At 44.5% G+C, this 27,062-nt stretch overlaps 5 protein-coding genes across 6 annotated transcripts; 2 read left to right on the top strand and 3 right to left on the bottom strand.

Moving 5' to 3' along the window:
- Positions 1-300: 300 nt before the first annotated feature.
- LOC117842490 (probable amino-acid acetyltransferase NAGS2, chloroplastic) lies at positions 301-6,258 on the bottom strand. The gene is made up of 10 exons (XM_034722957.2): positions 5,865-6,258; positions 5,109-5,196; positions 4,502-4,710; positions 3,820-3,971; positions 3,182-3,593; positions 2,323-2,420; positions 1,772-1,883; positions 1,500-1,659; positions 1,106-1,178; positions 301-670 (listed from the first exon to the last, which is right to left on the bottom strand). The coding sequence occupies exons 1-10, from the start codon at positions 6,183-6,185 to the stop codon at positions 517-519; spliced, it is 1,779 nt and encodes a 592-aa protein (XP_034578848.1). The 5' UTR covers positions 6,186-6,258; the 3' UTR covers positions 301-516.
- Positions 6,259-8,713: 2,455 nt separating this feature from the next.
- Positions 8,714-9,971, top strand: LOC117845203 (uncharacterized). The gene has a single exon (XM_034726165.2). The coding sequence runs from the start codon at positions 8,849-8,851 to the stop codon at positions 9,806-9,808; it is 960 nt and encodes a 319-aa protein (XP_034582056.1). The 5' UTR covers positions 8,714-8,848; the 3' UTR covers positions 9,809-9,971.
- Positions 9,972-10,093: 122 nt separating this feature from the next.
- On the bottom strand, positions 10,094-17,342 carry LOC117845204 (NADH dehydrogenase [ubiquinone] iron-sulfur protein 4, mitochondrial). The gene is made up of 5 exons (XM_034726166.2): positions 17,075-17,342; positions 15,965-16,053; positions 14,797-14,926; positions 13,518-13,547; positions 10,094-10,458 (listed from the first exon to the last, which is right to left on the bottom strand). The coding sequence occupies exons 1-5, from the start codon at positions 17,237-17,239 to the stop codon at positions 10,399-10,401; spliced, it is 474 nt and encodes a 157-aa protein (XP_034582057.1). The 5' UTR covers positions 17,240-17,342; the 3' UTR covers positions 10,094-10,398.
- Positions 17,343-21,099: 3,757 nt separating this feature from the next.
- LOC117845990 (uncharacterized) lies at positions 21,100-22,202 on the top strand. Its single transcript, XM_034727086.2, has one exon. The coding sequence runs from the start codon at positions 21,135-21,137 to the stop codon at positions 21,996-21,998; it is 864 nt and encodes a 287-aa protein (XP_034582977.1). The 5' UTR covers positions 21,100-21,134; the 3' UTR covers positions 21,999-22,202.
- A 590-nt stretch (positions 22,203-22,792) lies between these two features.
- Positions 22,793-26,091, bottom strand: LOC117845989 (uncharacterized). 2 transcript variants are annotated; one of them, XM_034727084.2, is made up of 5 exons: positions 25,475-26,083; positions 25,249-25,393; positions 24,345-24,504; positions 23,452-23,631; positions 22,793-23,101 (listed from the first exon to the last, which is right to left on the bottom strand). In XM_034727084.2, the coding sequence occupies exons 1-5, from the start codon at positions 25,992-25,994 to the stop codon at positions 23,096-23,098; spliced, it is 1,011 nt and encodes a 336-aa protein (XP_034582975.1). In that variant the 5' UTR covers positions 25,995-26,083; the 3' UTR covers positions 22,793-23,095. The 2 variants fall into 2 exon arrangements, with proteins under 2 accessions (XP_034582975.1, XP_034582976.1); XM_034727085.2 differs by lacking the exon at positions 22,793-23,101 and having other exon boundaries at positions 23,467-23,627; positions 25,475-26,091.
- Positions 26,092-27,062: the final 971 nt, after the last annotated feature.

The following is a 27,062-nucleotide window of genomic DNA, read 5'->3' as shown; positions in this document are numbered from 1 at the left end:
AAAACCAAACTCTTGGTTGGCAGCAAAACTAGAAAACCTGTCGATCCAGCTGGCGGATAACAACTCTGCTTCTTTTTGCAGACCCACACGAACGCATAAAAAAAGGAAGCACATTTAACTTTCCTGGAGCACAATGAGTGATCAGCCAGAGAAATACCTCACTTTACTTTCTTTTCAGAGTGTTTTGACAGCTATGGATAGAGCCCATGGTTTAACTAGTTCTTACGAAAAGCTGAAGAGGTAGTTAATTCTGGATGCATACCTCTATTTGTTATTGTGACATTGCTGGTTAATAGGGTATACATTGGAACTCAATTAGCTATTTATTCTCTGCCACAATTCTGTTGTGAAACTGAATTCACTTTACACATGTAAATATGAAAACAACTCTCACTCGAATACACTGTCAGTAGAAAAATTGTTTTCTGTCTGAATTGCGCCCTTGGGCAGGGAGCAAAATTGATGTAATCGTTGCAGACATCTTCTCAAGTTGCACCAAGTTTCATGAATATTGTGTCATCTGATGATAAAATTGTTGGTAGTAACACCGGCATGCTTTGGCTGGAGCTGCTTTATGTAATACTTGGATCCACGTGACAGATTGATACGTTTTCTCCTCTGCTCAGGAATAGAATCAATAGAGCACTCGGAGAAGCCACGCCGCACAAACCTGCAACGTTTCAAAATTAAGCACAAGGTTGAAGCACACAGAAAGCCAAAAAACAAAACAATGTTGTTATCCGCATACTGGACATCAATGTTGTTTTTCCCAGGTGATAATTGTATATTCAGTAACTGAACAGGTCCTGACCAAGCCATGTGAAAGCAGCATTCCAGATGATCAAGCAGATTCTTAAAGATGAAATGAAAAATAAAACGAAAGTCAAGTGGGTTAAAGAAATGTTGCATGGAGCACACCAACCTAGAGACTGCATTCAATGCACACTATAGCCATATGCTCTACAAAATGTTGATAGACCCTGATACTAACGGGGAAACGTGGTAATTCTACATAAACTAAGGTATCAGAGAACAGAACCATTTAGATAACGCTAAAGGTTTTGGGCCATGAATGTAATGAGTCAAGAGAAGAACAAAGGTATACCAGTCTGCAGTCCGTGTAGTAAGCAAGAATAATTTCTCAAGACCAAGGGATAACGCCACCTTCTCGACGTAATCTGAAGCATAATCATAACCATGAGTAAAACAAGAAATTGGATTGTTTAGCCTGTTCTAGTACAAATTCCACAAGATTGAACTCTTTTCACATGAGATGGGGGACACACTAGCTGAAAGATTGAGGAATAGAAAAGAGAGATGAATTAGAGAGCAGAGACCCCAACTTTAACACCACTTTATTGGTTCGTGGTGGAATCTTCTCGTCTTTAAGGATTGTGCGTGCACGCTGGATGGAACATGTGCGCATGTGTTGGGGAAATGATTGCAATGAGTAATGAAGAGAGAAAAGATTCTGCTTATCCAAGTAGCAATGAACATACCAAGTAACTTGTCACCCTGACCTCTTCCTCGGCATTCTTCAGATACAGCAATTGCAGCAACTTCACCAGATTTATCCTCAGGAAATGGGAAAAGGGCAGCACAAGCGATGATTGAACCATCTCTTTCAACAACATAGAACGAGTTTAATGCATCAAGAAGCTGGAGAAAATATATAAAGAAAGATCCCTTTTAGCACTAGTGAGCATGAAGGAACAAAATCAAAGCATAGCTCAAGGACTCAGTACAAAACAATGTTTATCAGTTAACACACCTCTGCATCTGTTCTCCGAACCAAAACACCAGAATCCTCCAGCGGTCGAATAATTTTTCTTATACCATGAAGATCTTCCGTGGTAGCCATCCTTGTTCCTTCATAAACATCCCTGAAAACATATGGTAGGGAATAAATTGTGATTCCCACGACAGCTTGTAGATGCTAAATGGTGAACATTTGTTCCGCAAGCACAAATTTCAACCAAGGATATCTCCAGACTCGACCGATATTAAAGGCATTTTATCTCTCATAGCAAATATTTTTTGGCAATTAAGGATGACAAAAAGAATGATACTAGATGCCTAGTAATTGTTTGACAAGCACAAATAGTCAATCAAGGGTATCTCCAGATTCGACACATACCAAAGGCATTTTATTTCTCATATGCAAATATTTTTTTGGCAATCAAGGATGACAAAAAGAATGATACTAGATGTCTAGGAAACGCTTCTATGTTGATAAAAGATAATAGGCACTCGACTATTGGCATGAGCATCAAAGCAACAAATTTTGAGCAAAAATTTGGTAAAATAAGAGCTTTAGAATACCTAGCTATCATTGTTCCTGCACCATCTCTTGTAAACAATTCTAACAGCAGTGATCCATCTACAGTTCCATCGATGATATGAACTCTTTGAACACCACCCTGACATTTGGACAAAACAAATGGTCAACGTATAGTCAAGCCTATGTAATAGAGCCTTTCACAGAAATAGTAAGCTTACACCTTCCAAAACAATATAGTTTGGCTAGATGGACAATGCTTGATTTCTAGAAATAGAAAATGCAAATATCACAGCACATGTTGCCTCCTCAAACTAAAGCTCAAGCTCATCCAGATAAACTTCATAGCTACATGCTATTGTACTATACTGAGCAAGACCGTATGAATACAATAAAATAATGATGCAATAACTCATACCCCACTGGTAAGTAGGGGTGTTTTAATTCTAGCCCTCCATGCTTCTACCATACAATATATTAATCACCCATTTCCCACCAATGCCATATCCCAATCCCTATTCCATCCTCGTATCCCACAATCCAAACGGCTGGTAAGTTGAGATGCTGCATTACTGAGTATGTATTCCAACATGCTGTGTTTTCCTTACATATGAAAACACTTCAGGTAGCATGAGCATTGCATGACCGATTCATGGCAGCAGAACAAACATGCACACAGATCTAACATGAGATAGCACATGCACATGCAAATATGGAATTATATTAATCGATAACCCTTATTGCAGGTAGCAATTCCAGAAGACAATTTTCACTACTATGTACAGGATAAACATATAACAACAAAGAATATACATGTAAGGCACTCTAGAAAACATTAATCTTCAGCCAGAAACACAGAACTTAACAAAATAAAGAATGTCAAGTATAAGGCAAAACACCTACATGGCAGACATATGCTGCTGCAGCCAACTCAGAAAGATAGCCATTTGATCTACTTAACTGCTCTTCACCACCAATGGCAAACCCTTGCTCACCAGAATAAATACCATTTCCATTGTTAAAACCCAAACCATTTTGAAAAGCAGCAGCATACCCGTTTACATGAGCCCTGGAATTCAATGATGGTTTATAGTCCCCCTTCTGTAGAGAATTGATACCCTCCTCATCCACAACCTTGACATAATTTGCAGCAATATCACTTTGCTTAGCACGCTTTCTAATCAACAAATCAGCTTCCTCAATAGACATGAAATGAATGACTCGTCCATGCTCATCAAATATCTGACCATCTACAACGCACACAAGTTTATCTGCCTCCATTGCTAACGCACATGCAGTAGCAACCTCATAGGTGCTGAATATTTGCAAACAAGACAGAGAATTTTTGTTAAGTATGCTAGCTGCAATATATACGAGCAATAAGGTGCTATATTAATTGTTTGCAAGTAAGATAGGACATTTGCACATAACTTCTGTATCATATTGTGCACAAATTAATGGTAACAATATAGATAAAAAAAATCAGGCATACAATCATACAAAAACATGAAAGTTAATTGTGTTAGAAAAAAACAACATACTTGCAATTTAACACTTCCCCTGAACTCGAGTATCCCATGTTGCTGACAACAACTATGCTATCACTATCAAGCCTCTCTCTTATCCGTGAAACATCTATTTTTTTAACTTCACCAGTGAATCCGTAGTCAATACCATTAACCACCCCTCTTCTCTGCCAAAGGAAGATACATATATTCAGTACTGCCGCTGCAGGACCCCAAGCCAAGAAAAGTTCAGCAGAACTAATAAATAGCAAAAAGAAAGCAAGGAAATGAACACAGATACTATGCATGCTCTTATTTGTGAAGCATATGGTTCTTTGGATTATATAACTTTATTATGGTGTAATGAAAAGAAGGAAAGAAAAGTAGGGTTATTGTGACACCCGGCCCAATTTGGTTGGCCCAGTGTGGCCCATGAGCGCAGGTGCGCATGTTTAGTACCACCTTGCTAGTTGAGCAAGGGTGGAGCCAACTTATAAGCCTTTGTCAACCAGCCATAGCACCTTCAGGTTAACCTTTTACACGAAGCGAGGACGGTGTGCCCGCCCCTTGGAAGGGTTGGGCGGTGCGGCTTTGGAGGACGGGGTGTTACAGTTATCTTTCTTATGAAGAGCTATTTACAAGCATTGAGGTTGCACAAAGAATATGCTACAAAAATAAAATCCAGATTTTAGAAGCCCAGTTACTTATACATATTCACCTTGGCACCGAGGAAGTTGCCACTTGCAACATTATCCACAAGACCATGCCAGCGTCCAATAACACCATGTCTACGGAGATTTAGCATTGGAGGACCAGGAGAAAGCTTTGCTTCTATTGTCAGCCGTATTCTACCAGCTGCCTCCATTGCAGCCTCTAACGAATCAGAATCAGTAATTCTATACTGACCAACATACTTGGCCTTCTTCCCTACAAGAATTTTCATAAGCTGAGCACATGCACTACGAGGAAAATAAGAGATGCCTAGATGAAGAAAGAACCAAACCAACCAAAGTTAGTGAAAGCAAAGGATAGATCAGGACAGAACAGTATGCAAATCATATAGATATAGTGTACTGGAAGCTTTGCAGGTCAAGTGGAGCAGTCAATTACATGCTGCAGCAGCTAGTTCTTTTCATATGCTTAGTAGCCATCCTTTATGTTGCTGTTGTATTCTAAAGTCTGATATATGTAGAAATAAACACACGAAGAATAAGAACCAACTTCAATTCCATAGCCATTTTAGTGTAGCACAGGCATGTGCAAATAGAGTACTGGCTTAAGAATGAATTGTGAAATGCTCGACATGAGTGTTGCAGCGAACTGACCTCTTTCTGACAACAGCTTATCAATTTGAACATGTGTTCCTGGAACAAGAACAAACTTGATCCCCAGACCATGGAGAAGTGAGATGTCCTGCATATTTCATAAAAGACAGTATGGTTGGTAATGCAAAAATTGGAATCGCTGTGGCCAAAGCCTAACCATAAGAGTAAGACTATCCTGACAAGAATTGGTGCTTTCTACTCCTTTTTCCTTGGTAATGTTGATTTTTCTTATGGATCTCCAATTCAAATTGTTATGAGGCCTGGATATCGCAATTGTCCTACCTAAAAGCAAGCATAGTTAGAGTCAATAAGGCTATGGCGATACAGTGACATGCGACTTTCAAAAACAACACTATGGTGATGTAGAGGAAGTACTGGATATGTGTATGGCTGGGTTAGTGAAGTATCGGTTGTACAAAGGTTAGATTTAATGTTCGATTTCACTCTCCTCAACTGTCATCCCAATCAATCAAGTTCAGTGAACCATCACAGCCCAGGTCAGCAGGATGTCTTGTTGTCTCTTGATTTAGAATTGCTTGATGATGATGATTTAATTTCTTTGGTCAGATTTTTTATAGAGAAAAACAAAAGGTAAGCTGGCTATTTAGTACTCCCAAGGACCTAGAGGCCATATCAAATTCAACACTCTACACCCAAGGACATGGAAGTTGCTCAAATGTACTCTGAACAAGTAATAGATGAACCCAAAGTACAGCAAAGCAAACAGCCCGGGCAACCATCCCAAATTCTCAATACCTGCAGAACGCGGTCGAAATGTGGCCCGGACACCACCTCGCTGGAGATGACGACCACGAAGGTGCTCCCGCGGTGGCCCCGGATGTACGGCCACGCCTCACGGAAGAACCCCACAAACTCCTCCCCGGGGTCCACGGCGGCGGCGGCGGCGGCGCCGGAGCCGGATTTACTAACCGCGCAGCACCGGACTCCGCGTCCACGCCAGCGGCGCGTAACTGCTACCCGCCGCAGCCTCCCGCAGGTTAGTCCATTCGCGGAGGTCTGTGCTCCGGGCCGCGAGACCTCGCCGGCGAGGCGCGCCCCTGGTGCCCACGTGGCCATGTAGAAGCTTCGAACCCTAGGGAAGTAGGGTCGGTTGGAGAGGGAAAAGGTCGTGTACTCGTGTTGTTTTGGGAAGAGGAGAATGGCGCGTAGCCACTGACCCGCGGTTTGGGCTTTTGCGAGTATCCGCAAGATCTGACCGGAAAACTAAGTTATTGGGCCGTATTAGGCCCAAATCGTGCGGCTCGAGTAAATCTTGGCTATGATGGTCCGTTGGGCCCAAATGTTGCGATCTTTATTTTCTTGAGCTGACTAGCCGAAATTGGTCAGTCTCACAGACGAGTGAGTGAGAGACCGCAAACTACTCCCTCCGTCCTGTTTTGATTTTTCTAAATTTATAGATATTATGAAAAACCAAAATGACTTATAATTTGGAACTAAGTAGCAAACTGAAACGGTTCTCCGACAAGTCACAGCTAGAAAACCTCACTGTTATCTCAAAAAGCAAACCATACAGGTCCATGTTATGCAAACACGTTATTCCGAAAAGATCTAAAAAATCTGCATTCAAAAGTACGAGTACTAGTACTGCAGTGTCGGTCACCAGTGCGCATGAATGAACTGCAGCAGCAAAGCTCGCATTAACTGTAGCATGGCTCCCTCCGTCGTCACCCGTCCAACAGCTGTAGCGCAGCGGGGCACAGGCGGCTGGCAGCCAGCACCGGATCACGCTAGCTCCAACACACGCATGCAGCCTGCGGTCGTCGCAGCAGCCAGCAACCAGCAGCCGAGCGCGCGCCTCCTCGCGACGCGCGCCGCGCCCTGCCCCGCCCACTCGCCGGGCGGACGAGCGCCTGCGCGCGCGGCATGCGTCGGCCACGCGCTGCCGCGCCGGCCAATGGCAGCGCGGCCACTCGTCGCGCGCCCTTCCTGTCCGCTCGCCACGGCGCGCAGCAGATGCCGCGCATGCAGCAGAAAACGATTAAAGAGATCGCGCGCCAGTAGCATCCAAAAGGGTGCTCTCGGTTCTCGGGCGGGGAGACGGCGAGACGCGCCCCGCCCCTGCTGGTCTCGTGCGGCTGGCTACCATGGCTAGGCCCGTGGTTGGGTTCCAGTAGGACATGGGGCTTGCATGCATGCATGTTGGTTCCACTTCCACGTGTGTTGGTTCGTGTACGAGGAGTATCGGCCCTACGTGTCCGTACGCGAATGTGATACCAGCTGCGTACGTCCATCCCAGCTCCCAGCTGCCTCGGATCTACTCTCTTCTTCCAAAAAAAAAATTGCAACTCTCATTTCTTGAGGAGCCAAACAGTTTCAAATTTGATCAAATTTATAAAAAATACTCACATCCATATCTTCAAATAGATTTAGTATGAAAATATATTACATAATTAATCTGTCGACATTTATTCTATACCATAAATAGTACTACTATTTTGTATAAATTTGATCAAATTTAAAATTAATTAATTTCTTTGGGAGCGGCGGTTACATTGGACGCGGGGGGGGGGGGGGGGGGGGGGGGGGGGGGGGGGGTTGGTTGTAATTGCAGCGGCCGGTTACGGCATGCTCCATTTCGTAAAGTTGATTCCGTATCGATCTACTCCCAATTCCCGAGAAACACGGTAAAGATGAGCTTTGCTACTAGAGGACGGAGGATTGAAAGAAGATCTGAGGATGCATTGCACCCGACGACGTATGCAAGGGTCCGCCATCCCAATCTAGCCATACTGCACGCCACGTGCTCAACAGCTCAAACCGTGTTCGTCACCAACGTTTAACACATCGAAGGGGATGACGCATTTATCATTGCAGCTAGATCTAACAAATTTTTCTCGAGTTTTTTGTTTGCATGCATGTAAAGTCTAATAAGTCTATTCGCGCGGTGATCAACAACGCGTGCCTTTAGGCGCCTGGTGTTATTTGGTTGTGACAGGCAAGGGTGCCACCGGCCGGGCTCAGAATTACCACCGCACGCTTGAACTCACAGTAGAACAAGCATGTTCTGGTTCAAAATTCGTTGAAAATTCTCAAGAATATGCTACAAACTTGAGATATGATCAGAATATACACATGCAGACCTACGGTCCAAACCAAATCTCTCTTGACACGAGTTAAAGTGCTCACGCAAGAGTAGAGTGCTGGAGTAGTGCATACGTTGCTGGTTGGTGGGCGATGCCGTAGTACTGGCCAATGAGACCCGCCAACGCCCACGCGAACGCGCCCCGTCAATGGCCCGCACGCCAGCCAGCCAGTGCCCGCGGCCCAGCCGGCGGAACGCGCCACGGGGGACGAGGCGCCCGAGGCAGCGCGGCACGGCGAAGGCGAGGGGCAAGCCGAAGCGGCCAAGCGACCCGCATGCAGGCCCCCGCCGTCACCTCACACGCCCTGACGCCCTCCTCTCCTCCGTGCTCCCACTGGAACCCACCCAACCCAAGCCGCCCCTCCAAAGCGCGCGCCCCGCGACTCGGCTCCGCCTACGTGTCGGCCGCGTCCCCGCCCGGTCGCCCACGTACCCCGCCGCGCCCTCCCACGTGCCCCTCCCTCTGCGCGCGTCCGATTGGCCGCCCCGCCCTTCTTAAGCCGCGCCTTGCCCCGGGCCGGCCGGGCCCCAACGCGCCGTTTAGCTCCGCTCCGTCTCAGGGTCTCACTCGAGTGGTCGAGTACACTGACCACTGACCCCGATCCTGAGCCTCGTGAGCCCGGCAGCGCTGCTCGCCATGGCCATGGTGCAGCCGGCGGACCCGGCCGTCAAGGCCAACCAGATCCTCGCGCGGTTCCGCCCCATCGCCCCCAAGCCCGCACTGGCGGCGGCGTCGCCGGTGGCGCAGGCCGCGGCCGAGGGCGTGGTCGCCGCGAACCGCGTGCTGTGCCAGCTGCAGAACAGGCCCTGCCGCGCGCGGAAGCGCGGCCGCCCGACCGTCGTGCCGGTGTCCCCGAAGTCGCCCGCGCAGCCGGCTGCAAAGCGGAAGAGGGCGGAGGCGCCGTACCCGCCGCTCCGGTGCGCGGCGGCCACGGCGACCAGGGCGCATGTGTCGGTGGTCGTCCCGGACAGTGCATGCCTCCCTCTGGCGTCGCTACCGCCGGCGACCACTGTTGCCGTGGACCTGGTGAAGGTGGCGGCGGAGGAGAGGGACGTGCCCGTGGAGCGCGACCTGCTGCGGAAGCTGCTGGAGCCCAAGGTGATCTCGCCGCGGGCGGTACGCCCCGTGTGCTCCACCATCTACGTCGAGCGCATCCACCGCACCGACGCGACCTGCACAGCCGTCGTCTCCAAGACCGCGGCGGAGGTGGAGGTGGAGCTGGAAGCCGACGCGCTCCCGGCGGTGGTCTCCGACTCCAGCAACCGCGTTCGGCTGGTGAACGACGCGTACAAGGAGATGGTGGGCCAGCCCGAGTGCCCGTGGCTCGACGCCGTGGCCGCCGCGTCGAGGAGGATCAGCGGGGAGGTGGCACTGGTGGTGGGCGAGCCAGCGTCGCTGCCGGAGCCCCACGGGGTTTTCACATGCACGGCCAGGATCGAGTGGGAGTACGGCGGCAAGTGCACCTCCATCTTGGCACCGTGCGACGTCAGCCGTCTGCAGTGTGAGTCCAGGGACTACCTCTTCACCTGGAGGTTCCGCACCGTCGACGCCGACGCATCTGTTGGCCGCCGCTCCGGCGAGACGAGCGATAGTTAGGAGAAGTTTGTACCGCCTCTTGCGTCACGCACTGCGGTGTGCCAAACCAAGTGCACAGGCTAAGCTGCATGTTAAAACTAGATCAACTTCATCTTTTGCAAAGTCCATAGAATGTAGACCCAGTTCTGAAATCTGGAGTACATATAAGATGTTGACTGGATAATGCAAGGGAAAATGTAACTTGTAATTTCATGAAAACGCCCATGTTAATTTCCACCTGACTTTCCAGTTTGATAACGACAGGCTGCTCATGGGCAAACAAGATTGGTCGTGGGCAAAAGCAAGTAGACATCATGGCATGCTTTACTCTTTGGTTCAGTTGAAACATCATTTAACACAGAAATGTCATGATGTCTTCTTTCCAATATTACCAACCATGCAATCACACAGGACGAAAATACAATGGCAGCCTTGAAAAAACATTTTGGAAGGGTATGTATTTTGTTTGATTGCAGCTCATGCTTATTACAAGTTTGATAGAGGCATATTCTAGCTCTTACTTTCACAACAGATACTGATGAAAGCAAAAGCAGTCCAGGACGAAAACAACATCATCTGAATGTCAGGCTCACAGACTAGAGGTCTAGAGCTCAAGCTTGCTCCGGCTTCGGGGGACCTCTCCACTTGAAGTTCTCTGCGTAAGCCTTGGGCTGCATTGTCGAAAAACAATCCGGTCAGTCAGAAAGAACAAATCAAAATTTTCAGCTGTAGACGGCAAATATTATTTTGAAATTATTCTATTAGCACAAAAGTGCATTTGTACAACACAGGTCTCACAGATGACAGACACACAAAAGGTGCAATTGGTTAGACGGTAACGCAAGGTATCACCTTCGAAATCAATGGGCTTGGGCACAAGAAATTAGTGGAATGAAACAGAGCAATTGCTTGGAACCTAATTGTTTCAACAGTCCTAGTGATTTAAATGGATATACTTTGAAATTGTCCCGACGCTGGTCCAACATTTCTTCAAAGTTAGCTAATTTCCGGCAACCGAGACCAGAAGATGTTTCTAATACTATGGTGAAGTAAAAGCAAAAGTCCAGTCAAGATGAGCCAGTTGCATAACCAGATTGGTCCTGTCGGTACCGTCACCACGAACCAATAGCATGCACGTTGCATCAAATAATTGGATCAGTTGTCCGGCGCAGACAAGTACAGAAATAGCTAGGAAGGATTGTTGACCTTTGATACTCCATCAACCATATTTCTGTTCTACTGTAGTAATTCGCTAACTGCATGTCAGTCTAGTTGTCTAGAGTTTTGCAAAGTTTATCTCTGTATCAGCTGTATGTGTGTTTTGGTGCAGTAATTCACTCAAGTAAAATTGCTGGGCTTAGGGATAACAAGCCTACTTCTTAGCAGCATATGTATGTACCATATGTAAGAATGCATGCACCATGAAAAAACTGCCAAAACAGCCGTCACATTGCATCAACAGACATAGATTCAACCTATATGGCAGCTAGCAGTGACCAGCCTGTCCCTATCCATATCCTGCTAACACAAGATAGGCTTTAAGAGTCGATGAGGATGGTATAACTCTGGAAACTGTTCATAGTTCACACACATTCATCGTATCTACAAGCAGATGCCAAATTTGGCTTTTTCCTTGGCCAACTCTGACTTCTCAGTTCTGACAAACATTGAAGAACTCAAAACTACTTTTGAGAAAAGGGACATACACAGCAACCATTCAAAATGTGAACATGGAGAAATCGGACTAGTGCTACCATCATCAGAAGGCTTCCAATTTCAAGTGGACGCCCCCCCTCTCCCCACCTCTCCTTCCAATTGAAACTTTATGTAGTGGTCACATTGCTGGAACTACCTGTAGTGGTCAATCCCTCCCTCACCCCAACCTAACAGTCCCCCCACCTATATCAAAACGAGCACACGCGAGTACACACAAGCAGCACCAAAAGTTAGCCTGTAATTCTACCTCTATTCTAACCGTCGTATCAATAACCCACTACCAGGCCACACCGCAAAACTCCTTCGCTAGGTTGACCACCATCCCCTTCCCACTGCCTCTGCCATCCAAGCATGGATAATCTTTTATCCTCCCTATCACCGTCAAAGGCATACTGAATCATTAACATGTGCTACACTGTTATTATGTCAAAGATGGATAGTATTTGGTCTACCGTGTGCAAACATGCTGAGACATGTCAAGCTGCAAACAGAAAAGTAATTATATTTACTTGTGGAATTCTTTTTAATCATGAAATAAAATAGTTGTGCAGTAGATAGCAACCCAGGTTGATTTCAATAAACAGAATTCAAAAAAGGCTTTCTAGAACCAAAAATGTTACTTCTAAGGTAGAAATCACCAATCCTCAAAAAAAAATGAAGAAAGTAAAAAAATTCATTATTTGGCAACTGACTTTTCATATTGCAACTGAGTTTTCATCATACAGCCCACCCATGCAAAGTTAAGCATTTCACCTATAAAACAGAAACATATGGATCTCAGACGTCCCAGGGCTCAAATGGATCACTGTCTCACATGTTACATATGTTTAAAAAAATATATAGTTTGCAGACGGCAAAGTAGGCAATTTGGTCCCTGAACTTTGCACCAAGGGTCAAGTTTGTCCCTCAACTTTCAGATTGGCCAATTTAGTCCCTCAACTTTTATTTTTAGGTCAAACTCGCCCTTGTGCTGATGTAGTGCTCTATGTTTGCAAAGACTAATGCAAAAAGTCCCTTTTGCCCTTGGCTCATGTAGGTCAAACATGTATGTGCTCATACTCCCTTAATACATGCACACAACAATATGTTTTTTAAACTAACACAATATGGTTTGTAAAAAGTGTATCTACTCGTACTCTTTAAAGTCCTTCATGTGCTCATACAAATTTGATAGGCAAAATATATGTACCAGAACAAATATTTACTCATATTTGTTTGGTATATATACAACTTAATGTGTACACGCATGCTCTAAGATCAACATATGCTCACATACTCGTGGTACGCTATACCATACTCCGTCGACAAACATATGTATCCTCATATTTATTTTGGATCATACGTTATTGTAATTCTAAAGGTGAAAAATGAAGAGAGAAAAGAGCCAAGGGTAAAAAGGACTTTTCGTATTAGTTTCATGACAATGTGGAGCCACATATCAGCACAAGGACGAGTTTGATCCAAAAACGAAAGTTGAGGGACTAATTTGGTCAACTGAAAGTTCAGGGATGAAGTTGACCCTCAGTGCAAAGTTCAGGGACCAAATTGCCTATTTTGCCTTTGCAGACAAGGTGGCATGTTCAAACAGCGTATATCTGGAAAACAAGAGCATGCTATATCATTAAATTACCATTAGTACTTTCATTAACATGGTAACAAGTTCTCTTTTATGGCAAGGTCTTTTCCCCTAACAAGCGTCTTTTACTTCACAGTTCTTACTTGAAACTTAATGTTAACTATTCCTATGACTTATCACTAAAACATGCACAAGCATACATTGAAAATAACACATCCTACAGTCCAAATATGACGTGTTTGTGTGGACAGAAGATATAGTTGTAAGGGCTGGTACTGCACTGAAGCAAAAAAGGAATTTAGATGCACTGTTAACGATATAGAGCTGTAAGATAAGCATTGCAAGAAGATGCACATAAGAACTTTGTAAGATCTATATGCATGGTAAAAGAAAAGCATTAATAAAGTCAACTGACGATATGAAGGGAGAGATAAAGACCTTCAAAAGAGGTGTATGACGTTTCCGAACCTGCCCAAACAGAGGTAATGTATGTTTAAGAAACTTGGGAGAAACATAACAAATTTAAAGGCTCAATTCAAATAATTAGATACTTCAATAATAACACAAAGGTCAACGTATAAAAAATCATACCAGAAATATGGCTTCGGCTTAGTTCAGAAATAAAACCAAACACCATATGCATTCAAAATCAAAGCTACAAGTGCCAATAGAATTGGAAATTGCACAGGCTTTTTTTTTTGAGTTATCTATTTTTACGAATAGCACTTGTGTTGAATACCCCCTCTGATTCAAAATATAGGTCATCGGTCTACTAGGTGAAGCTTTGACCAATGATTTCTATGAAAATATGATGTTTCCATTAATAGTAATTAAATAGATTGAAAATACTTTTCATTTTCATGGTGAATCTAGTAATAGCTATCTTATATTGTCAATCTTTATTAAAAAAAGATATTGATGGTCAAGGTTAAAAAAGTTTGACCAGCAGAAATCCTAAAACGGCCTATATTTTCAACCGGAGGGATTAATAGAACCGTGGAGGCAATATATGTAAAGGACTCTACTAAGGTATACATAGATGACTCTATACTCCAAACATTATCACTACGTCATAGTGCGATACATCAAACGAAGTTGTAGTGTTGGCAACTTGAAAAGAGATAACTTTAAGGCAAGCAGTACAGATAAAAGACTGGAAGAAGATAATTTATATTTAAAAACATTTCAAGACTAAATTGAGAAAGTGGTCAGAAGTAAGACATTTTGGAAAAAATACAGCCCCACACTAGATATTGGCATCATTCATGTTTTCCACTAGTTAACTAAAATCAATATGTAAACATGCTATCAAGGGACTAGTATGTCGCAGTAGAGCAGCAGCTATTATTTGGAAATTAACATCACCAAAATAAAACTCACTATAACTGGAAACTAAAACTACATACCCCGACCACCTTGAAGCACATGCCCATATGTACTTAAATAGATGGACCGCGAACAGGTCTAGTTTGTAGACCATCACTACTACGTTGACACTTAAGCATCAGAACACTACAATTGCTTCCTCAAATTTCAACTTTTTTCCTTGAATACTCAGATTTCTAACTTTAAGATAAAAAGGAGTAAACAAACCCCACATGTTAGAGTTATCATTCAAGCCACGCTTCCATCATTCCAAATATTCCTGGGTAGCAGTGCCAAATAGAGCATCTAATTTTCCAATTCGGTGTTATATACAAGGAAAAAATAGACTCACCACATAATTCCATCCGTGTTTTTCAGCAAATGCCTTTGCTGACTCCGCACTGTCGAAGGTAAGTCCTGCCTCACCAACATTTGCATACGGATCCCCAGTAGATGTCCATCCCATCAACGGGTTCTCCCACCTATCATGAATTCAAATGCCAACCAATTTGTCAAAAGATATGTTTTTGTGTTGTTGTTTGCGGGGGGGGGGGGGGGGGGGGGGGGGGGGGGGGGGCAGCTACTTAATTTCTTCCTTCATTTGCAGTTGCATAATTTACCCAGCTACGATAAAATGTAACGAGCCTACACAAACATGCATGGCGCATGGTCTACATCCAAAAAATAAAAATTGAGAGATGACCACACACTGAATCAGCATCTGGTGTACTGGCCAAGGGACATGTTGCATTCACAACAATTTACAGAGTTATTATTACCATATGTAATGGACCGCCACTCAACAGAACCTATCATTACATCAAACAGATGTTAATGCTGTAATGCAGTTTCTAAGGGTGAAACCATCACATGTGGTTGCAAGTACGAGGTTGCGAGTAGTGGGAAACCAAAATCATGGCACTGAAACCCCACCCAAAGAAAAAACATACTCCCGTCAAGACACAATAATATAACTACTTTCAAGTCTATTTTTGTGTCCTAACGTCAAGTAATAATAGCTGGAGGGAGTAATAATAAAATAATTCAAGTATTGACAGATTCAAAATTGTACGATGTTACTGAAGTTCCAGCAATAAACAATATAAGAGAAAGCTAAGCCTCTCCATAAGCATTGAAAATTGCAATGCATGTTCAGGTAGAGTCATTGCTGAGAAGTAGCATTAATCTCTAGGTATACTCTCATTCCATCCAGAGGTAATATAATTTTGCAGTGACAGTAAGTGATTGGAAAAAGGCACTTCGGCAGTACATCAACAATTGGAAGATAAAGGTATTTTGCATCATACGAGTGCTTGGCCCTGGGTCTTAGCACCTAGACATTTATAAGTGAATGAAAGTCAAAAGTATATTTACGGGAGGTGATTTGTTTTCATTCAATATCTGTTAAGGTAACCAATCTGACCACAACAAAACTTGGGGATGAATGATTCAATAGAGGCAAAAAAAAAAAGCAATAGAGACCAATAAAAGGGACCAAAAAAGCAGAACAAGAAGCATACTTTTGGGTTGACAAAAAGTTAATTTTCCACCTCCCGACTTTGCCTGAACCTTGCTGGGATGCAGTCCTTGCTGGTGAATAAATTACAACCTGACAATTCACAAATCACAAGGATAAGCTGAGCAGTTGTGAAGAAAAAACTGAAATGTTCCAAGTAGTTACAATGCATAAATTACAAGGGAAAGAAAGCCAGAACAATATCAGCAGTTCACATATCTATTCAAAGATGCAAAAGAACAGGACCAGGCACGCATTGTCACTTGACTCACACACAAACATTGAATCTGCAGTAAGTATAAGATATAAATATTTTGAACCACCAATAGGAGCAGTGAAATGGGAATTATTGCTTCAGTCACCAGTCCAACACTCCAATTTCAATAAATATGGTCATTTAGCTGGGTTTCCAGCTTGTGTGATGGACAATATATCAATAAGATTGGGAAGTTTAGTCTTGAAGTCAATTGAGGAAAAACACTGGTATATAAAAGCTTGAGACATAACACCTTTACTTTTCACAAGAAGATACTAGGCCAATGGCAAACCAAACCATAGTGTTTATTAAGTGAATCTTCCTATAAGATCCAACTCTGGTTCTGATATTTTATTTCAACATTGATTTCACAAAGCTAACATTTGTTGCATTTTAGTGTAACTCCCTGCAATTATTTACTACCTATCCTGCTGAAATTTGGACAGCTAACATCCACCCAGCATAATCTAAGCTCTGAAGATGCTCAATTTCCTGACCCAGAACTGGCCATTTTCATCACATATGCTTCAACAAGCAAGCATAAAAGTGCACATTCCTGTCACAGAAGGCCCTGGTGTGAAGGAATCGAGCTGGGTGCCTGGGTGACACGCGGGGAGACCCCATCTTCCACACATTCCTCTAGGTCACAGTTCGAGCTTCAGACCAATCAATAACAAAACATAAAAACGATTTCGCCTCTCTATCCACTAGAAACTCCAACCACAGCCAATGCATCGATCCCGTCCCAGCGTCCCCCCGTCTTGAATCCAAAACATCTCTGAAGATGCCCGCATCGATCCACGCGACCTAGCATTTCTCAGCCAGAAAACAGGAGAGGGAATAGATGCTGGGCGTTACCTTACGGCGGAGGTGCTCCTCGGGGATGCCGGAGACCATCCCGATCTCCCCCGGCTTGATCTCTACCAGGGCGTCGGAGGCCTCAGCGGAGAGCATCCGCACCGGCGCCGGCGTGAGGAGCGCGCGACCGAGGGAGGGGAGGCTCCGCCGGAGCGGGGCGGCCATCTCGTCGGAGCCGTACACCACCGGAGATTAGGAGATGGAGGGGAAAGGAGGAGCCGAGAGAGGAGGAGCTTGTGACCTGTGAGCGCAGGCGGCCTTCGTCAAAGAAACTGGTGGGTTCGGGAGACACGGAGCACGTTCGTCCTGGGCCGTTCGGCCTACTGTAGACATTGGGCCCGGTGCATTATACTGGTCTAGGCCTTAAAAATATGACGGAGATGGCCGTTCTGGTGTTGTTGGGTCAGCGGGTAAAATTCCTCTAAAAATGCACGGCTTACATGTTCACCAAAATGATCGTTTAGCCCATTTAAACGCTTTTTAATAAGGAAAAATCTAACGCGCTACCGGTCGCCACCTGACCTGCGCACGAGCAGGCTGGCCCATTTGGGCTGCTTTATTTTTTACCGGCATGGTTTTTTCTTAAATTAACACCTCACAATAATGGCCCACATCTGTGCATAGGTAGACCAAGTTTTATCACATCATGGACCATGCATGACATACGGGGTGAGACCCCGTCCAGAGCAACCCAAAGGGAATGTTCCTTTGTGACCTGAAATTTGCAATAGTTGTTTCACCTCTCTAAAAATACTATAAGTGTCTATTTTTAATTCCACTTATAGCACTATGTTACAGACAATTACATCTATAAAATAAGATCCATCATGCATATGTTTCGAAATATTTTTTTCACCGGATTTTATGTTGTACCTGTAGTAACTACTTCTGTGAAAAATGAACTTATGCTGATAGCACAACTACACATAAGTTAAATATAATGTTGATGTAAAAGTTGTTAGCCTCGATATAACTTTGATAGTATCACTATTTGTACTTAAGTAACGTTGCTACAGTGTGATAGTACATGTATACATAAAGTCGATAAAATGTTATTGTATAAGTTGATACATGGTCTCTATATAAATTGATGCATAGCCTCATATAAGTTTATTTTGTTTATAAGTTGCTACAAAGTTTGTTCATAAGTTGCCAGTCGTATAAAACAACATTGAAACATATCATATATGGATCTTGTTTTTTAGATCTCATCACTGAGAGCACAATGGCGCAAACAGAATTAAAAACGAACACTTGATGAGTGAGTTCTGCTCATTTAAAGAAAATATACTAGCATTCTCCATAAGTGATATGCAGCTCATCTGGAAGAGACGGCATATGAATTTTTCTCTAATCGTGCCAGCTAATTAAAATATTATTATGTTTTGTTGTGGAGTTGAATAACGACTTATCTTTACCCCTTCTATAAATAGCAATGTTTTAAGTACTAGTTGATGCTCCAAAGCAGTAGAGTGGCAGAGGCTTGGGGTCACACGCTCTGTGGTTGCACGACCCGTCGCGGGATAGCACGATTCTTTGAGTAATTTACTACTCCCTTCATTCTAAATTGTAGGTCGTTTTGGCTTTTCTAAGTTCATATATTATATTATGCATCCAGATATAATGTATGTCTAGATGCATAATAATATCTGTGAACCTGAAAAGTCAAAACAACCTACATTTTGGACCGGAGGGAGTACACACTAACACACTAGATAGTTGTTTCCGTTTAATCTTCATTTAGTCTAAACATTGGCCATTTAGTCTAATCAATGGCTTCAGACAAATAACAACATCCATCACATACTTGAGACCGGGGAGTGCTAGATTTTTATGCCTTGCATGACACATGGTTTGACAAACAATTATTTAGAGTTTTTTATGGGGGCATTTTCAAGTCCTGCTGCAACGCAGCGTATCAACTAGTCAGTCCAAAAATGAAAGAAAATACAAATAGACTTTGCGCGCACATGACACAACTTCGTTCGTCCCGTTATGATCTGTTGATTATTGTATGGTGGTATGCGTGTGAAGGTGAAGAAATGACCTGAACGCAATCTTATCTGCATCTACTCAGCTGCTCTGCACTCGTGACGACACAGTCCGTCCAGAAGGTTTACTCGCAAAACAAAAAAAAAAGGTCCGTCCAGAAGGTTTTGAAATAATCTGCCCTGGGCCGCAAGAAACAGGAACCCCGCTCGTGCTAACCGATTCGTAGCAACCGGCCGGCTGCCCGGCTCGTAGAATTCCATTAATCAAATTGCAGCAGCAGCAGCAGCAGCCGCCGCCTCATGTTAATCAAACGAGATCCTCACGGGTAGCAGCCTAGCAGGTGCGAACCGATCGACGTGCCAGCCCCGTCAACTCGGTTACCCAGTGAATTTTCGTTACGTGTTGCGTTGCATGCCTGCACACGCCGGCCCGATCTCTTTGGCGGCCGCCATCATTTGGTTCATTTCTCCCGTGGCTGTCAGCGCTTTCGTGCGTGACTCCCGACTGTTCGTCGGATAGAAAAAATTTCATCCTATCTATCCACTCATCAGGTCGGATGGAACGGCGCGGAAAACGACAGAGAATTCGTTAACCTAATCACGATGGATCGGAGAATCGGAAGCACTGATGATTTCAGCTCAGAACTGGTCTAGTTATCATTCAAGGTCGGTAGCCTGTCGAAGTTAAAAATTAGAACACGGCCGACGGGTCACCTGTTTGACATGACGCCAAATAAAATACTGGCAAAACGCATGGAAGAATCAGACACAATGTTTGATCCGTTCAAGCACACGCATATTTACGAGGCACGATGTGTGTAAGCCGGCCTCTCTCTGTCTCTCTTGTGTAAGCCGGCCTCCAAGAGTCCACGCCTTGGACAGCAATCAAGCTTGGCTACCTGCAGGTCAGTAGCTCTGCAGAGACTCTGCATCCCAATCCTGAACAGAGAATTAGGTAAGTGATCACCGATCACGCACCGAAATCATGAAAATGATGCTCAACTCTCGTGCTGCTCGTGAAATCAATGAGTGCACTTTGTGGCCACTACGACTCAGTCCACATCAAAGAATAAGATGCGGTCAATTTATCCGGGTGAAGTGGTCTATATGCTGATAATCTCTCACTAATTCATGGGATCATCAGTTGGGTGTTGGACACACTACTGGAGAACCGAGCGCCGGACCGATATCACCTATTCGTTACTAAATGTCACGCTATTTAGCATCGGCAAAAAAATTGACGAACAGACATGAGGCCCCTGCACACGCGCGGTCCGTGAGATTCGAATCCACGACTTCAAGCCTTGCGCGAATTTTCGTTACCATCTCACCCACACAGCATATGGAGTTAGATATTCTTTCCTTTTAAAGTAACCCATGGAGAGGCTTTTAGTATCGGGCAATAACACCGCCCTGGTACTCCACAAGGTACTGGCAACCGGTACTAAAAGGCCTCCAAGGATCGAAAATTTTTACCCGGTACTAATTTCATCAAGGACGAATGCTCATATTTTTAGTGATAATTATTGGAGCACCAATTTAACCGACAGTACAGGTAGATCTCAGTGTCAGCTAGATACTGTACATAGTGCCAATACCGTAAGATGCGTTCAACGAGTAACCAACGACCCTTGTCCAAAAAAAAAACCCGAGTAACCAACGAGAGTTAATAGTACGATAGATACACATTCGAATACGCACGTCATGGATAACTTCGTGCCTGCAGAATCTTCTTAAGAAGTTCATATGGACATCCTTTTCATTTTTTTTCTTTTTTGTAGAAAAAAGAAGTTCATACGAACAAGAGTCTCGCAGTGTTGCCCTCGAATTCTTGCATTAGGAAAAGATTTGCCAGGTCAAACGTGGCAAACAAGCCATGAAATTGCATTGAATAGTAGTGGCTCGTTCGCCCCTCCTTGCTTGACCAAGCTCGAACTGTCCTGCAGCCTTCATCATAGGACCAGGTCGTCGTCACTCGTCACGGTGACCCGAGACAAATCAAGAGCAGGACAGGTCAAACGGCTTGGGCTTGCAGTCCGTGTTAATGACAGGCAGCCTCCCTCTTTAAAATGTCTTTTCGTTCCCAACAGAAAGTCGTAAACGGTATGCGAGAAATGGTGTTCTGCGGCACGGGCAGCTTCAAGGACGTCGACAAGGAGGAGGGCGCCGGCGCCGGCGGGAAGCCGGACGCGGCGGCCAAGGCGAAGAAGGCCGGCGGCAAGGCCAAGGGGAAGGACAACCCCTATGCGTCGCGGGGGCTCGACAAGTTCTCCACCGTGCTGTCCGAGCTCGAGTCCAAGCGGGAGAAGATCCTGCGCCGCGCCGGCCCGGACGCCGACGCCGGCCACCTCATGGTCCGGTTCGTGCAGTCCGGGGCAAAGGGCTGGGTGCCCATCGTCGTCAAGCTCCCGCACGAGGAGGAGCAGCAGGCTGCCGACGCAAAGAAGAGGCAGAGCAAGCCGGCCAAGCCGACCTCGCGGTCGTCGACGCCGCCCACGGAGCCTGCCAGCCCCAAAGAAGACCCGGTTAAGCCCGTGCACGTTGCCCCGGTGCCGGCGCCGAAGACAGCTGTGCCGGCGAAGAAGAGTAAGGCCAGCCGCGTGAGGTGGTCCTGGGCCTGGGGAAGGAAGGTAAGGCCTTGCTACTACTGGCCGCTGGCCATGGCGCTGCTGCTGCTGAGCCTGGTGGTGTTCGGGAGGGTGTTCGCCATCTGCTGCACCTCCATTTGGTGGTACCTCCTGCCGATCTTGAGCGGGGAGGAAGCCCTCGGCGTGACGAGATCGCCGGCAGCCAAGGCACGCAAGGATGTTGGCAACAAGGTCGGCGACAAACTCGCGGTGGCGCCGCCTCCTTCGCATGGTAAGAAGGGTAGCTCTGGCGCTGCTCATGAGGTGATTTCGCCAAGAAGTCATGCACATCGAAAGAAGGGTTGATTTGCAGGATGTCTTGTGCTTTAGTTTGTAAATTTTGTGTAGTTGGGTGGCCGGAAAGATAAAAAATTTCCAGGTTATCTTTCCTCCCTTCTTTTAGAAGTTGATTTACCTTTTTTATTTTCGTGCCTGTAAAAATGTACATCAGCCCCTTCTTTGTGTGGCTACCCCAAAAGTGTTTATACAGCATCGATCGTTCGGAGTAAACATCAAATAACTCCTGATACCGGTATCATGGATACCGCGCAAAGGTTATAGCCTGGTTCATTTCAGATAATGGCAACATATCTGTGTCGTGGATATATGGTCCCTTTTCCACTCATTCGCCTGCAGTTCTACGCATGATCCATCCAAGAAAGAACCTCTAGATTCAGGCATGTGCAACATTGCATGTCTGCATCAGCTTGGAGAAGGGCGCATGAAACAAAAGTCAGGCATGTGTACTTCTAGATGCTTGGAAATATATTACCTGGTTGACATTCTAGATGAGAAGATTCAAAGCAAGTCGATGCATATGCACCTGCCACATCGGCACCACGATTCCACAAGAAACGTTTTCAGCACCAATCCCAAGTTACAAGCTTCCAGCCGAAACCTATCACAGACAGGGATCCAGACTCTGCGTCAGAAAACATCTCACCCTCTACACAGAGGGGATGTTATCCAGACCAGAAAGACTGCAGTTCTTGTATCTAGAAAGCTCCGCCTCCGCCTGCACGGCTGTACCCTATCTGCCGTTAGGCTTATCCATCCCTATTCTCATTTCTGATCATTCAATACAGTGAACTCAGATGCCATTGTGACTGATAAATGAGCATGGGCGGAACCGCCGTCCGCCGATGCTCAATGTGCTGTGGATTCTTAGACACGAAAAAACAATTTCGTTTTGTCGTGATATCTGCCGTCTGGGCATCAACCAGGACAATACTGATAGTTATAACTACAAATCAGTAACTATCAGAATGATTTTCTGTTAGTTAATTGACAATGAAAGGTGGAAAAAAAAGTTGAAATCTGAGAATGGAGCAATACAATGATACAAATCAGCCGTTTTCCCTCTCATAACATAGCAATGTCTTCCCATACCATGCCTTGTGTCATCAATCCTGAATGACAATGAAGGGAGACGAGATTAGAAATTTTGAGAACATATAGACAGAAGGAATAAATACATCATATTTGCAAAACCCACTGAAACTGGCAAGATAAACTCCATAATAATGCCTAGTATCTGGATATATTAACCAATAATTCAAAATGAAAGTATGGTACATACAATTGACAAAACAGGTGGTGATTTTACTAGAACCATGGAAACTTAGATCCACAGATAATTTGGCAGCTATCAAGTATCAACTACCATGCACACAAATGTTCCATTGAAGCAGATCACACACACTGGACACCGCATAGAAGACTTGACACTTCAAGTATAAGACTTTATCTGGTGACTTACCCTAAATCTCTTCCTATGATCTGACTCAATTCGTGAAGTGTAATGTTTCTTCCGGCCATGAACCGACGCTGATGCATCCTTCTCACCTACATTGCTACGAGCAGGTTCATACTGAGCAATACGAAAGAAACCTTCGCGGTCCCAGGTCACATCATAGTCTACCCTTAGCCGCGATCCTTCCTTCAGAAACAAACTAAAGTCAGATCTCATTATGTTTTCAAAACACAGAATACAAACAACCATTAGATGTTTTGAACCAATTCTAAAAAGAAAAGGTCTTGCAAACATGTGAGTCTCTGTTAGTGTCTATAGAAAAGTGAAGTTACCACTTGCTACAGCTATATATGCAAGGAAATGAGAATGAGCAATTCCTGACAACTGTTGCGGCTGTCAATCATCATACAAATACTTACAATACATATAGGCATTTTGAGCTTCTTGCTGCTTTGTTGTCCTTGGATATTTATGATATCTGTACTCTAATTAGTACATGGTACTATGGCTCACTAGGTTTCCAGTTCATGCACTACAAAGTTAGGCATTTTCAAGATCATGAAATGGTTTTCCACAGGGTTTACCAGAGAAGAGAGTAACAAGGCAGCCATAAATGTTTTATAAAGTAACAAGTAGATAATATCTAGCACTATTTGAGATGGTTTATATGATTATGTCACGCACGAGAACTTGAGAAGGGCACAAGCTATGAAATGTCCATACAAAATCACTACTGATAAACAACTGCTGCAAAATTACCTTATGGAACGAATCAACTTAGGTACCTTAAATATAGTGGTGAAGCAAATGTTGTCGATTTTTCATATTTGCCACATTATGTGTTCTAATAGGAATGAAGCATTGAAAAATGAGATAGAATTTTTTTTAAAAACTCTTACCTTCTCTAAAGAGCGTCCACATAACGCCTTCATTGCATCATGGAAGTCATCATAGCTCTCAAATTGCACCCAAACTTTGCAATTGAGTCCAGATATGAGCTCCTTATTGGCTCCATCTTCTTTGGCTTCTAACTCATCATCATTGGCAATATTTAGAGTCCTGTCATTTGGATGGAAGAATATTGCAAGGAAGTACTAGGCAAAATAAGTATTCACAGACAGTAAAATGCGTTGCAGAAACTAGTATTAACAGAGTAAAATTCATCATATTACTTTGAAGGCTAGTAATGAAAAAACTAGATGAATACAGATACCCAAAAAAAAATCGAAGAATCACAATATCACGGCTTCAGTGAAGACAATTCACAGAATATCATTTTGCAAAGGGCAATTTTCTAGTTATGATTCAGAATATTTCTTCATATGAATCATAATCATCGCAAATTTATATATTTATTACTAATGAGTTTACGAAGTATCATATTACCACTTTACACAAAGGCACAACACAATATGAGAAAATTTCACAAATACTAGCACATATTGAGAAGCTACCTTCGGAATTGTGATACAGAGTTTTATCTATGCATATCAATTCAGTAACACCATCCACTTTTCAGGATAACATAAGACACGTGAGAATAAATATTGTTAGATGAAAAAATTAAGAAGCTACTGAGTCTAACAAAATGAATCAAACAATGATGATTTAGATTTCTAAGAGGACGAATGTAGACCATATCCAGTTAGTTTAGATATCTTTAGGCCTTGGCAGCTTCCATTTCTTATAGTAGTAATTCATTTGGGCTGTAGCCCATTGACACAAAAGCATGAACTACATAATCAGTGAAAAAGCAGGTACTGAATTATGAGCCAAACAAACTAGGAGAACACCAGAGCACACCTTATTTTACCGAGAGCTGAGAAAATAGTGTGTGTGACCAGCGTGGATGGCTTGGATGATACTCTTGTCTCTGCAAACCACCTGGACGGCACTCCACGGACAATAATAGTGTCAGGCCTTCTCGCTATCTTCCTCACCGGATTCCCTGATAGCAGCAAATATCAATCCCAACTCCATGTAGCAGGAATTGCAACCAACAAAATACAATACAGGAACCAGTACATACTGCTATTGAGTAACTCGGAGGAGTAGAAATCCTCCCACGATTTCTTCATCGTCCTGAAGTCTTCCGACGGCGGGATCTCGATGGTCATCCGGAACTTGACTCCCTCGAGATTGAGCTCAATGCCTTCGAGCTTCTCGACCAGGGAGCTCCGCCACTCGAAGTATTTCTCCTCCTCCTGTTCCGGGGTCATCTCCTCGGCCTCACTGTCGCCTTTGCGGGGGCGTAGTAAGGATAGGTCGCGGACATGGAGGGCCCCGGAGGCGACGGGCTCCTCGCGGCGGCGCTTCTGGAGGTTGGGAAGGCGGCGCACGGAGAGGTCGGAGTCGGGGAGGAGCGGGAGTGAGAGGGGCGGGTCGCGGAGGAAGGTGAGGAGGGCAGACTTGAGCTGCCACTCGTCGAGGGGGCGGATGGTGAGGTCAGCACGGAAGAAGGTGAGGATAAGCTTGAGGCGCGGTGTTAGGGAGAGCCCGCTCGGAAGTGGGAGCGGTTCGGTCGGCCGGAGCGCCGCGGCGGCGGGCATGGTGGCGCGGTGGGTCGGGGCGGCGCCTGGCGGCCTGGGGTTTTTTGGTGCGGCTGCCGGGTTACAGGCCGGGGAAATCGGAGAAGATGAGTGGATCTAAAATTAACGTCCAACATTTCCCGTGCAATTTGCTGGTTCGTGCGTGTTTGGCCTCCAACTCTCCAAGGCTCCAGCCAAACACCTCCTACGTCTACGTTTGTCTGACCGCAAACTTAGCAGGAAAAAACTAAATGAATTATCATCAAACTGAATGACTTTATTGTATTGGATAGAATAATATTCTATCTTAAGCTTAAATTTGGTTCAATTTTATTATACATTGTTCAAACACTACGTAGTCTCAATATGAAAACCGCACAATGCTCATCAAATAAAGTGAAGGAGAAGTAAATTTGAAAAGCACCACGCCGCAGCAGGCCAGAGAGGTGCGTTTTGAGTTACCAATATTATTTGTTCAACTAGTTAGTCTAGTGCGTAGTAGAACTCGTATACATGTGTTTAAGTATTTTAATTTACAGGATGACCAGTATGGTGTCGACTGCACTCTCTAGCATAGATGGCATCTTAAATCGGTACATGTCGGAAAGTGGGTGGCAGCGATTCATCGACGATGAGTGGACGTAGATCGCCATAAGCGTTTCCAGAATCATCACAGAACTCTCCACGTACGGCAAGAGCTCGAAGACACTATCTGCCGGACAACCCCTTGCACGTGATAAAGCTCAGTTGGCTTGGGTCCGCGGGCTTATGGAAAGAGATGAGAATGGCACAAGAAGATGGAGAAGTGAGTTGATGGAGATGATAAAATAGGGGGAAGCTAGTTCGAGCAAAGGTAGAGAGGACAACACTACACCAGAAATGATTTATCTAAAAAGAGGTACCATCCACTGATAGTCCGATGCATGATCATACTTGGTGGCTTCCGCACCACCTAGTCATCCAACCCCTCCCCTCGTTGTCACCTCCACCAACCAGAAACCAAATCAAATGCTACAGGAAGAAACACATTAACATATAAATACCAAATAAATACACTATAAAAATATTTTATGATGGATTTAATAAAAC

Source organism: Setaria viridis, chromosome 2, assembly GCF_005286985.2.
Source record: "Setaria viridis chromosome 2, Setaria_viridis_v4.0, whole genome shotgun sequence".
NCBI classification, from domain to species: Eukaryota; Viridiplantae; Streptophyta; class Magnoliopsida; order Poales; family Poaceae; genus Setaria; species Setaria viridis.
The sequence above is the reverse complement of the archived record's forward strand: the minus strand, read 5'-3'. Positions and strand labels throughout refer to the sequence as shown.